This window comes from Ichthyophthirius multifiliis (assembly GCF_000220395.1).
Source record: "Ichthyophthirius multifiliis unplaced genomic scaffold scaff_1120509250971, whole genome shotgun sequence".
Classification (NCBI taxonomy): Eukaryota; Ciliophora; class Oligohymenophorea; order Hymenostomatida; genus Ichthyophthirius; species Ichthyophthirius multifiliis.
This window is the reverse complement of record NW_004086326.1, coordinates 50,915-64,045: the sequence shown is the minus strand read 5'-3', so window position 1 is coordinate 64,045 and position 13,131 is coordinate 50,915. Positions and strand designations below refer to the sequence as shown.

Below are 13,131 nucleotides of genomic sequence, written 5' to 3'. Positions count from 1 at the left end.
TCTCCGACTCAGTTTATATTTATTATTAAATCCTTATTTTATATAAAAATTTTTTTACTATATATTTTTTTTTTTTTACTTATTATATCTTTAATAATATTAATTATTTAATATTTTTATTATTATATAATACATTATTTATAATTTTTTTTTAAATATATTTTACAATTTTTATTTATTATATATATTATATCTTAATTTTATATTTTTGTTTTAAAATAATTTTATTTTTAACAATAAACATTTACATTTTAATTTAATATTATTTTTTCTCAAAATTTTAAATATGATATTTTTTTTTTATTTATTTATTCTTATTTTATTTAATTCTTCTACATATTTATTTTTATATTAAATTTTTGTTTCTATTTTGCTTTGTTTTTTTTTAATTTAAAATTTACATATATTGCAATTATTTATTTTAAAATCTAAAATTTATTTAAGTTATTTTTATTAAGCCTATTTCTAATTTTTTAATAATAAAATTTTATAGAAAAGTATATTTTTTTTGTTACCATTATTTTTTAAATTAATTATTTTCTTTAAATCTTAAAATTTTCAATAACTATAATATCTGCAATTTTTTTCTTTAATAATTGTTTTTTAATTTTAATTAAATAATTATATTTTATACAATTAATAGCATAACTAAATAAATTACTATCTTATTTATTTTAAAATGTAGAATATTTGTATTTATCAATTTAAAATATTTCTAATTTAAATTTTAAAGCGAATAATTAAAAAATATAATAACTTTTTATTTTATATCTTGATTGGTTAAAGATGTTTTTTTTTTTTTGTAATATATTTAAAAATTAGTAAATAAAAAAAAATTATTTATTTTATGATGATTGAATTTTTAAAACTCTCTTTTAACAAGTAAAAAAAAAAAAAAACAAAACAAATAATAATAATTATATTATTATGATAAAAAAATAAAATAAAATATTAATATCCATAAATTTAAATATCTTATTAATAATATATATTATACTGATAATAATTTTAATAAAAAAAAATATTTAATGGAATATACCTGTTTTTTAAAAAAATATCTTAAATTTTTTAAATTTAATATTTTTATTAAATTTCATATTTAAATAATAAATTTGAAAATATTATTAAAATATTTTAAAAAAATAATTTAGTTTATAAATAATATTAAATAATAATAATTTTAAATTTTATTATTTGAATTCATTATATAATACTTTTCTCTTAAATAAATAATAAATCATATTTTTGGAGATGTATAAGATTTTGACAATTAATATTTTTTTATGTATTTTATAATTTAGTAAAAAATATAAAATTAATATAAATTTAATAAAAGTAAATAAATCAAATAATATTTTATTAAATTTGTAAAAAATATATATTATTCATATTAAATTAATTATTATTAATTATATTATTTTAAATATAAAATTAAAAAATCTTAGTTAAAACAATTTATTTAAAGGATGGATTTTATTATAGATAAATTTTTTGAAGATTCAGGCAATCAGAATGGTAAAATTTTACACTGAACGAATTATGATAATTAATTAATTTATATTATTTATTTAATATGTATGTAAATATTATCGACATTATTTTTATAATTTATTTAATATTATTATTATACTATTTAAAATAAATTTAATATTTTAAAATTTTTCTATAGAATCGAGAAAATTTAAAAGTTTTTTACCATTAATAAAATTTGCCTTAAACATTTATTAATATTTAAAATTTTATATTTTATATTTTTTTATTTTTAAAATAGATTAATTTTTTTTTTATTCAAATTATAAAAATTATGAATTTATTTTCGTTTTTAAATTACTATATAGAAATATAAATTTAATTATAATTTAATTAATTTACTTAAATATTATATAAATTATTTTCAATTTAAAAATATAAAAAATATGAATTAAGAAACATAAAAAAAGATTATAATAAACATAGATATAGAAAAAGGAAGAAAAGATACAATTGAATTACATAAAGGATAAAACATACAATAATTAGCATCCCAATTTTGCACAAAGAACAATTTATAAAAAGAATACATAAAATTTATAGAATAAAGTATTTTTTAATAATTTAATTACAAATAAAAGTAAAAATATTTTATTTAAGATCAAGAATTTTAAGTAATAAATTGCTTATCTTAAAATTAAAAAACAAATAATAATTTACAACATTTAAAACCAGACAATAAACATGTAGATCTTAATCTAAATATTATAAATGGTTAAAAATAAATAATATCTTAAAATCTAAATAAAAAGTAATAAGATAAAAAATAATTATTGTAGTAAAAAAAAGACGAATTTTTCAATGAATATTATGCTAATAACTTTACAAAAAAAATAGCAAATAAAATAATAAATAATTAAAATAATCAAATAACTCTTAATTAATAATAAAAGTAAATCATATAAATCAGAAAAAATGCTAAACCCATTTTTTAAAATTATATGATGATAATTTTTAACATTAAAAAAGACTTGAAAAACAAATTTAATAAAATAAATAAAAAGAAATTTAAAAAAATATTTAAACAAATACTTTTCATCCTAAAATTTCTCCTTAATCAGCAAATTTGAAGCTTAAATGTAAAATTGAAGATCGCTTAATAGTTGAAGGAATTATAAAAATTAAAGGTTATAAGAAAAATATAACTAAAACAATATAGATATATAAAAAATTTGTTAGTAGAAACCGAAGATTTCTGCTTTAAGCAAATACATCGCTGAATAACGTTCTAAAAGTAATCCATAATACTTAAGCACCAGCAAAGAGTTATGCCAAAAAAGTTCTTATTCTTAATAAATATATACTTTTTCGCCTAATATATTCTATAAAAGTGATTAAAAAATTTCAAAGTATTTATAAGAAAAAAGTGTAAATCGATTATTAAACGAAAAGTCATTTATTTAAAGAAAAATTGATCTTGAAAAGTTTGAAAAACTTAAAAATTAAGACGACTCAAATACTCGATAATAATATTTTACTCCTTCAATTGATAAAAAATCTAAAATTTATTAAAAAGTTTCTTAAATTATTAATTAAAAAGATGCTCTTTTATGTAAATATTTTTTTATTTTATTTTTATTTTCAGCTTTAGAATACGAATTAAATAAATAAAGAAGATAAAGAAGCCATTAATTCGTAAATGGATTAAGCTTTTTTAATAAAAAACTTAATTATATGTCTTAAAATATGCTTTTATCCAGTTAAAAGAAATTATAATAAAGGCATTTAAATAAACTTAATTTATCATCATTTTTATAATTATAAATAAATCAAAGCAATAAAAATATATAAAAAAAATTATAGGTAGAAGATATATAATTATATTAATAATTAGAATAAATATTTCATAAACTTGATTCTTAGTAAAAAGGATTTATATCAGTTTAAAATATGGATATTTCTTAAATTGATATTAAAATTTTAGAAATTATTAAAGATGTTTTATTTTAAATAGAAAAGGAAAATATTTTAATTAATGCTTCATAATTTATTTTTCTGTTATTAGATTTTAATTTAGTTGATTAGATTAAAAACGTATATTTTTTATACTATTACTATTATATTAGTTTTTTTTTTTATAAAAATTTTAGATTTTTTTTAATTAAAATGTTAATATTATAGAAAACATATAAACTAGTGATTATGAATTCGTTAAAAATTATATAAATCAAGAAAAAGAAAGAAAATCTTTTACAAGAAATACTAGATTTTTAAATTTAACAAGAAACAAAAAAAATATAAATATAAATACTTAAGAACATTAATATGATTAAATATAAAATAATTTTAATTCTAATTTATCTTAAAGATATAAGAATATTTTTAATAAATCATTTAATAATTAAAAATTATGATAAATTAAAACTATATATAGATATTTTAAAATATTATAATTGATTAATAAATTATTTTTTTTATTTTAATATTATTTATTATTATTTTTATTGTAAAATTAATAATTATTTTAGAATAAATAAATAAAAAACATTTATAAATTTAAATAATTTTATTTTCTTATAAAAATAGGTTTTATAATAATAAAAAAAATATTTTAATTTTATAAATAATATTTATTCAACAAAAAATCATAATATTATTAAAATAAAAATTAAATTAATTAAATTAAAATAAAATAAAATTTACATTATTATTTTATAAAAATAAAATATAAAATTATGTATAATTTATAATGAAAATTAATATTTTTATAGTATATATTTTGAACATAAAACTAATGATAAAATAAAATGTAAAAAAAAAATATTTGAAAAAATACAATTAATAATATATAAAAAATAAAATATAATATATAAAAATAAAATATAATTTCTTAAAAAAAAATATGAAAAAAAAAAAAAGAAATAATATTAATAATATAAAAAAAAAAATATGATTAAAATAATAAAAAAGTAAAAAGTCAATAAATTATTGTTATAAAATAAAAATAAAAATCATATAGTAAAGAATTTAATCAAAATATATTTAGATTAAAATAAAAAAAATTAATAATTTAAAAAAATAAAAAATAATATAATTTTGTTTTTTTAATATATTAAAAATTAATAATAATAATAATAATAATAATAATAATAATTATAATAATAATAATAATAATATATAATTTATATTTTTAAATAAAATCTTATTTTTTTTTTTATATTATATTTTTTATTTAAAATTTTACTTTTTTAGAATAAGTGAACTTTAATACAAGTATACTTTCTACTATCTATTATTATATCATCAAATAGTTGTAAATTTTTAATAATTTTATTTATTATCTTAATAATTACTTAAATTAATATTATTTATCCATATAACATTTTTATTTAAATAATGTAGATATTTAGCGAAATTACTCTATAACTATATTAAAGTATATTAATTTTAATAGTGAGTGTTAATTGTTAATTATCTGTACATTATTTTATATTATATTTAAAATTTAATCATTTAAAATTTTTTAATGTCTATAAATAAAAATTAACAATATAATATTTAAAATCTAATATTTAATTTATTCATGTTCATTAAAATGTATATTTGAATATCCTTTATTGTTTTAAATATAAAAAAGAACAAACAGAAGAACATTAATCAGACTCAGAAGTATGGTTATAATTAAATGTTGAATAATATAAAAAACAATTAATATTACAAATTAAAAATTTGATTCATGATTAAATAAAGGATAATAAAATTTTAAATATATTAAAATAGTTAAGGATATATATATGATAAAATATAGATTATCCGAAAAAGATTTGGAAAAGGTATTCTTTATGTAAAGATGAAAGTTTTTAAATTGTCTAATGGAAAGATGATAAATCTAATAAAATTGGAAGAATTATTAATCTTAATGGAAATATTTACCAATGTGGATGGATTAATGGGTAAGATAATGGAAAAGGCACTTTTTATATGTAAACTGATAAGAATATATTGGATTATGGCTTAATGATAATTATCATCAAAAACCAAAAAAATTCTAGCCAAATAATAGTTATTGTGATGGTGATTTCAAAAATAAATAAATTCAAGTTTTTATGTTTTTTTTAGACAAATCTTTTTATCTGGATAATTTGAAAATAATTAAGGAAAAATTTTCTATTTTTTTTTTTTTTTTTTAATAAAATATATCTCTATTATTATAAATACTGAATATTCCATTAATGCTAAATCTAAAATAATGAAAAACTTTCTATATAAATTTTATAGACAGCATTATGTTCGTGAAATATTGAAAATCCTTAAATGCAATTGAATGCAAATTTTAATGGTTAAACGCATATACAGGATTTTTTATAAGCTGCAGTGCGACTTATAGAGTGCGTCTTATATGACAAAATTTACAGTATTTATTAGTGGATTAATTTAAGATGTTTCCAATATGAAAAGAATATGATGGAAAATAAATGGCAAATGTAAATATTTTTTGAAAATTGATAAAGCTATGATGGATAATAATTTGATGATATAAAGTAGGATTTAAAACATTTGTTTATAATCAAAATAAAAAATATATGGGAGAATGGAAAAATAATCAACCTCATGAGAATGGTAATATTATTAAAAAAAGAAATTTACGAATTGGATGAAAAATTAAATGGTTTTTGAATGTAGTTTATTTATTTAAATTAAAAAAAATTTAAATATAATTATTAAAATTTATATAAAAATTAAAATTTTAATTAATTTTATTAGTATATTTTCTTTAAATTATATTATATATTTGTAAAAAAAACAATTAAGTTTTCTATGAATATAATAGAATCAGATTTATAAAATATAAAAAATTAATTATAATAGTTTAATTTAAATTCATAAAATCAAAGTTAGGATTCTTTAAACATTATAATCGTATAATTAATATAAATAGCTGATGATAAAATAAATTAAATGTAAATTATTTTTTTACAATATCAAATAAATTTTTATTTTTATTATTTTATTTTAATAATCATGTCTGTTTCTAAGTAAATAATGCTAACAAGATTATTAAAAAGAAAAAAATAGCTAAAAAGAATAATTAAACTAAATAGAATTTTAAATTTTATTCTTTAATTAATAAAATAGTTTATATGAATTATAATAACAAGACTTAAAAATCTAAACCTAATAATTATATGGTTATTTATAAAAACAGGAGTCAGATTTTGTAAAAAGTAATTAGCATTTAGATGAATTAAGAAAAGAATTTATTATTTAAAAATAAATGAAGCAACAACTCGATGAAAATAAATTACAGAATGAAACCTTTAATGAATAAATTAAAAAACTAAATTTCTAATAAATGGCTTTGGAAAGTATAATTTTAATAAAATAAGAAAAATTACAAAAACTATAAAATGAATAATAAGGATTAAAAAATAAAATTTGTACTTTAAATAACGATTGCAATTTAAAAAAAAAAATATTAATTCAAAATTAATAAAATGAAAAATAAGTTTCTAATTTTAATAAAGTAGCCTCCTAAAAAGATCATCCAAAAAAATAAAAAATTCTTATTATTAGAAAAAAAAAAGCTATTAATTTTAATAGCATAAAAATATAATTGAAAATTAAATAAATGATTGTAATTAATAAAATTAATCTTAATAATAATTAGTATAATTATAATAGCAATAATAATATGAAATACATCAATAAAATAAAAAAAAAGGGTAAATAAATTTTTATAAAAAATTATGTATTTTTTAATAGTTCTTCTATGAATATAATTACTCTTAAAGAAGAAATGGGTGATAATTTATTTTCAATATCTTCCTAAAATTCCCTTTAGGAATATGGAGAGAAAAATGATTTCAATAAAAGTTAAATAAAATAAATATGTTAAAACTTTATTAATACACATACTTATTATTAGTTAAGAAAATTGTAACACAAAGATAAAAAATGAAAAAAAATTAATCTTAGAAACTAAATAAAAGAAATAAAAATTATATTTTTTTATTTTTTATAAATGATAATCAAAAATTTAAAATATAGATGATATTTTAAATAACTTGTTTTTATCATAATTTTTTGTTTCATTTAAATTATTATGATTTAATTTAGCTTTATAAAAAAATTAATTTTTATTAAAATTAAACTAAACTAATTAATAATTATTATAAATATTCTTTTAATTAATTATAATTTACATATTATTTTTAAATATTAAAAAGCAAAATGCAAAAGCAAAAACAAAAACAACAAACGAAACAGAAAACCATAATTAGAAAAGAACAAATCTAATGTAAAAAAATATAAGAAACGATAGATATTAAATTAATTTATTATAAAAAGTATTGAATTAGACTAATTAAAAATTAGAATTATTATGAAGTCCTAATTAGTATTTATTAAAAACTTTTTATAGACTTGAAAAAAACTCTTAAAATGTCAAAAAATTATAGTTATCATAAAAATTTTACTTTTGAATATTATTTTTACAATACTTTTAATTTAAAAATTCAATCAAAAAAAAAGACATTATATATTTTTTTTTGTGCAATCAAAAAAAAAATATTATATATTTTTTTTTTTGCATATTAATAATTATTTTTTTATTTGAAAAAAATCTTATGTATTTTCAAATTATTGATAATAATATCTCCATAAATATTTATAAAACCAATAAATTATTCATTTAAAATATAAAATATATATAAATGTCGGCTAAGTAATTAATTATAGCTTATTTTTTGTTAGTAATTAAAATAAATTTTAAAAGAATAAACGGTGTTGAGTAAATTAAATTAAATTAAATTACTTAAACAAAAATATAAAGAATAAAATAAAAAATTATATATTAAAAATAATATAATTATAAAATTTTTTATATATACATATATTTTTTTATTTATAATTCAATCACTTTATTATTTTTAACATATTTTTTCATTTTTCTTTTTTAAAAAGAAAAAAAAAAATCAGTTAATAATATAATATATATTAAAAAATAAATAATAATTAAGTAGAATTATAAATTAAAAAAAAATGTCTTTTTGTGAAAATTCTAATTAATAAAATGCTTTAAACGACTCATTTAGTTATTAATAACAATAAAATACTCAGAATTCTTAATAAACAAGAGATTTATAGTAAATTGAAAATGATATTAAATAAACTATAGGACATGTAACAGATCTTAAAAACAATAAATCAGACATATGGATAGCAGAATAAATAAACACTTCCAATTCTTAAATATCTTAAAATACAGAAAGTAAAAATAAAAATTACTAATATTTTTATAATTATATTTATTAAATTTTTAAGTTTACCCAAAATATAATTAATAAACTAACTACTATTAAGAATTTTGGAAAACATACTTAATGAATGAAATGATGATTTCTAAAATAAATGAACTATCAACTGATAATTAAGTGCTAGATTCAAAACTAAACGAATTAGAAGTAATATTAAAGTTATAATATACTAAATTTGTATAACATTTAAAAAAGTGTTTATAATATAATAATATAAAACCTAAAAATAATATACATAAAAAAAATTATAATTATAAAAAAATAATAATGTTAAATATGCTTATTTTTTAATCCAATTTAATTTTAATTTTTTATTTTGTAAATAAAATAATTTATCATGTATTTATGAAATTTTTTTATGATTTTATTCATGTTTTTTTAAAAGAATTTGCATAGAGAATACTAAAAATTAATTTGCATGAAAAATAAAAAAAAAAACAGAAGAACTTCGAATGAAATAGAAAAAAGCTAAATTTGTCCCTATGTTGAATGTTCTAAATTATATGGATCAGAAGTATCATTGAACCTACATATAAAACTTAAGCATAATGGAGGAAATAAAACTGAAAGAGAAAGATTAGCTGTTATTTTTTTTATATATATTTATGCATTTAAATATTTTAATAATTTAGCTTTCAATATGCATGGCTTAAGAATAAGGAAAATCAACACCATATTAAAATTTGAATTTTCCTCCTGGATATTTACAAGTATTTTTTTTATTATAAGTGTTTTATAAATTTATTTTATTTAAGTATTTTAAAGAATAATATGAAAAGAAAAAAGATAGATTAATAAAATGTGAATAACTTTAAAATTAAGAAAATATATTAATGTAAAGTCTGAGTTAAGAAAGAGAAGAAATATATAATACTGAAGATGATGATAGTAAATATAATGATAATATTAACGTAAACAAATTAGAATTAAATTTGTAGATTAATAAAAATATTAATAATCAATAGCTAATTAAAAAAGCTAGTAAAAATATTGTTTGATTATATTCAAATATAATTTATTTAGATAAATTCCTTAAAAATATATATTACTAAATATTATTTTAATTTATATTTAATATATCTATTAGTTTTATAATTTATATAAAAATTTTAATATATAAACAATTTTATTTTATTTAAATTAAATTTTTTATTTTTAAGTTTAAATTTATTAATTTATTTAAATAAAATAAAAATTAATAACATTTAAAATTTATAAATATAAAATTCTATTTTAAAACAGGATCTTATTAAAAATAAAAAGATTATAAATTTTGAATATTTATTTTATGATGATTTATTTAGTTATTTATTTTAATAAATGAAAAAACTGAAAATTCAAATATATGATTTTTTTTATGTAATTATAATATAGTTTGCAATATTTCATCACTCATAATAATTAAATAAAAAATTTATCAAAATTTATTTATAAAAAATTAAAAAATTTCTAATTCGAAAAATAAGTGGATTATTAAAACTTAAGTAATCCCAATCCTTATATTAACGAAGAAATGTCTATTGATATAAAGATTTAATTATTATACGATTCTGGATTTCAAATGTCTTAAACTATAATGATTCTTTTACATAAAAAAAAACTTTAGTATAATTACTCTATATATAAATTTAAAAAATGTGAGACTCTAATTTATTTTAAATATTTATACTTATAATTTATTTAAAATAGAATAATATGTTAAATAAACTTTAAATTTGGGAAAATGGCATAATATAAATTCTTTTTGCAGTATTTTTTAATTGTTTATACAGATCTAAAAATATTATATAATTAAAAAAAATTATTTAAATTTTATAATGTTATTATTTTAATGCATCTGTATATGCAAGAATAATAAATAATATAATTTAAGTTAATTACAAAAAAAATCAAAGAATCTTATAAAGTAAATAATGTAATCACTTAAGAAATAATATGTATTAAAGCAATTACACCTTAAATTATGTTCAGAATAAAATATTATATAAATAGAAATATAAATTATTAAAAACATAGAATGATAATAATATATTTTTAAAAAATATAATAATATTTATATTAAAAAAAAATTTTTTTGTTACTAAACTATATTTAGAAATTATAAGGTAATCTAGAGTTAAATAAAAAAGTCTAAAAATTAGTAAAATATATTGAAAAATTCTTAGAAAATATTAAACAAATTTAAAAAAATATTTATATACAATTAAACGAAACTATAAAAAATTAAAATTTTATAAAAATAAAAATCATAATATATATTTAAAATAAAAATAAATAAATGATAATATAAAAAAAAAATTATAATAAATAATTTTTTTTTTTTTTTTAAAAAAAAAAATATAGTTGAATATATAAAACAAAAAATTAATATAATTATGAATTAAATATTATATTAATAATAAAAAAATATTAAATAAATATTATAGAAGTATAATAAATAAATAATATCGAATATTAAATAAATAATAAATAAATATATATTAAAATAAAACTTTAAAAATTATATTAAAATAAATTTATTTATTTTATTTAATTTATTTTTCATTGATTGAAAAAGAAGTAAAAATCAAATAAGACACAAAATTAAAATTATATAATAAATGCTTTCTATTTTTAAAAATGTAAAAATTTTAATTTTAATAGTCATTATAGTTAATATAAAAGAAATTTTAAAATTTATTACATTACACTTTTTCATCTAAATCATATTATGATTGTATGGACTTATCTTCAAAATAAACTTTTTATGTAAATCATAAAAATATAATATATTAATATAAAATGTTATTTTAAGCATAAAGATTTATCTATAAACCGTTCTTAATTCTCCAAATAACTTCCTGAATTAAACCCAGAAAAAATGAGATTCGGTGCTTTTCATACTGAACATATGCTAACAATAGATTTTGATTAATCAACTGGTTGGTAAAAACCTATTATACATCCATTTGAGCATATTTAAATGCATCCTTTTTGCTCTTCTATTCATTATGCTATATAATGTTTTGAAGGAACTAAAGCTTTTAAAGGTACAGACGGAAAAATACGTATGTTTAGATCTGATGCGAATATGTTCCGTCTAAAAAATTCTATGAAATCTTTATCATTACCTGATTTTGATGGAAAGGAGTTTCTTAAATGTATTAAAGATTTAGTCAAAGTAGATGAAAGATGGGTCCCCAACAAACGTGGATTCTCATTGTATATAAGACCTACTGGAATTTCTATGGATGTATAAAAAAAAATTGAATAGTATTTTTTTAATTTTCATATACATAAAAGGAAAAATTAGGAGTAAGAGCTCCTGATAAAGCCAAGCTTTTTTGTGTTTTTTCACCTGTTGGCCCTTATTATCCTTCAGGATTTAAACCAATAAAATTATATTGTGAACCTAAAAGAATTAGAGCAGCTCCAGGAGGTACAGGAAATTTGAAAATCGGAGGTAATTATGGTCCTACTATTCCAATTAGTTAATAAGCTGAAGAAAAAGGGTATTAATAAGTGCTTTGGTTATGGGAAGATAAGTAATGTTTTTTAGAAAATTATTTTTTATTTAAAAAAAGTCTTCTTGAAGTTGGTACATCTAATATATTTTTCCTTTGGTTTAATGAATAAGGAGAAAAAGAATTAATAACGCCTTATTTAGATGAAGGAACTATATTACCAGGTGTTATTAGAGACACAATATTAGTATTAATATTTTAATACCCTTTTATTTAAAATTATATATCAATTCTAATTTAAATTAAAAAAAAGAAATTAACTAAATCATGGGGAGAATTTAAAGTTACAGAAAGAAATATAAAAATATATGAAATTACTAAGGCAGTTAAAGAAGATAGAGTATTATATTAATATTCCAAAACTTTTAATGTTTGCAATTATTGTAACAAATGCGAATATAGATTATCGATATTTTTTTATTGTTATAATAAAAGCAAACATTGAAAAACTATAAAATATTAAATTTAATTATTCTGTTAAATTTTATTATAAACTAAAAGATTATTGAGTCTTTTGGATGTGGTACTGCCGTTATCGTTTGTCCGATTGAATAGTTTTACTATAATGGAGATACATATAAAATAAAAATAAACAAAGAATTAGGTGCAGGTGAATTAGCTTATAGACTAAATACCACAATTTAAAATATTTAGGTAAATTTTTACTCAAAAATAAAATATTATATTATATTTATTTTTACTTATTTTTTAGTATGGAGATGTTGAACACGAATGGGCTTAAATAGTAGAATGAATGAGTTTAATGAAAAATTAATAATGTTTCGTTATAATAAATTTATTAAATTATGTATTAAATAATAATAAAACAAGTAATTTTATAT

The 13,131-nt window shown here is 14.4% G+C and overlaps 2 protein-coding genes across 2 annotated transcripts, besides 26 other annotated features; both read left to right on the top strand. All coding sequences in view use genetic code 6, as the record gives it.

The window, feature by feature from the left end:
* Positions 1-137: 137 nt before the first annotated feature.
* Positions 138-192: a microsatellite.
* An 872-nt stretch (positions 193-1,064) lies between these two features.
* Positions 1,065-1,101: a microsatellite.
* A 1,270-nt stretch (positions 1,102-2,371) lies between these two features.
* Positions 2,372-2,403: a microsatellite.
* Positions 2,404-2,490: 87 nt separating this feature from the next.
* Positions 2,491-2,546: a microsatellite.
* Positions 2,505-2,555: a microsatellite.
* A 1,371-nt stretch (positions 2,556-3,926) lies between these two features.
* Positions 3,927-3,996: a microsatellite.
* A 293-nt stretch (positions 3,997-4,289) lies between these two features.
* Positions 4,290-4,357: a microsatellite.
* Positions 4,298-4,357: a microsatellite.
* Positions 4,312-4,356: a microsatellite.
* Positions 4,322-4,374: a microsatellite.
* Positions 4,363-4,439: a microsatellite.
* A 78-nt stretch (positions 4,440-4,517) lies between these two features.
* Positions 4,518-4,567: a microsatellite.
* A 23-nt stretch (positions 4,568-4,590) lies between these two features.
* Positions 4,591-4,652: a microsatellite.
* Positions 4,653-6,182: 1,530 nt separating this feature from the next.
* Positions 6,183-6,218: a microsatellite.
* A 1,768-nt stretch (positions 6,219-7,986) lies between these two features.
* Positions 7,987-8,061: a microsatellite.
* Positions 8,038-8,080: a microsatellite.
* A 604-nt stretch (positions 8,081-8,684) lies between these two features.
* On the top strand, positions 8,685-9,561 carry IMG5_122060 (zinc c2h2 type family protein, putative; the record flags this gene model as incomplete). The annotated part of the gene is made up of 2 exons (XM_004032414.1): positions 8,685-8,980; positions 9,183-9,561. The coding sequence occupies 2 exons, from the start codon at positions 8,685-8,687 to the stop codon at positions 9,559-9,561; spliced, it is 675 nt and encodes a 224-aa protein (XP_004032462.1).
* Positions 9,009-9,053: a microsatellite.
* Positions 9,562-9,878: 317 nt separating the features above from the next.
* Positions 9,879-9,926: a microsatellite.
* Positions 9,884-9,915: a microsatellite.
* Positions 9,909-9,976: a microsatellite.
* Positions 9,973-10,014: a microsatellite.
* A 792-nt stretch (positions 10,015-10,806) lies between these two features.
* Positions 10,807-10,852: a microsatellite.
* Positions 10,853-11,003: 151 nt separating this feature from the next.
* Positions 11,004-11,092: a microsatellite.
* Positions 11,050-11,094: a microsatellite.
* A 75-nt stretch (positions 11,095-11,169) lies between these two features.
* Positions 11,170-11,255: a microsatellite.
* Positions 11,181-11,262: a microsatellite.
* A 70-nt stretch (positions 11,263-11,332) lies between these two features.
* Positions 11,333-13,117, top strand: IMG5_122050 (branched-chain amino acid aminotransferase, putative). The gene is made up of 7 exons (XM_004032413.1): positions 11,333-11,407; positions 11,451-11,534; positions 11,581-12,018; positions 12,069-12,476; positions 12,543-12,629; positions 12,791-12,943; positions 13,002-13,117. Exons 1-7 carry the CDS (start codon positions 11,387-11,389, stop codon positions 13,041-13,043), a joined length of 1,233 nt encoding a protein of 410 aa, XP_004032461.1. The 5' UTR covers positions 11,333-11,386; the 3' UTR covers positions 13,044-13,117.
* Positions 13,118-13,131: the final 14 nt, after the last annotated feature.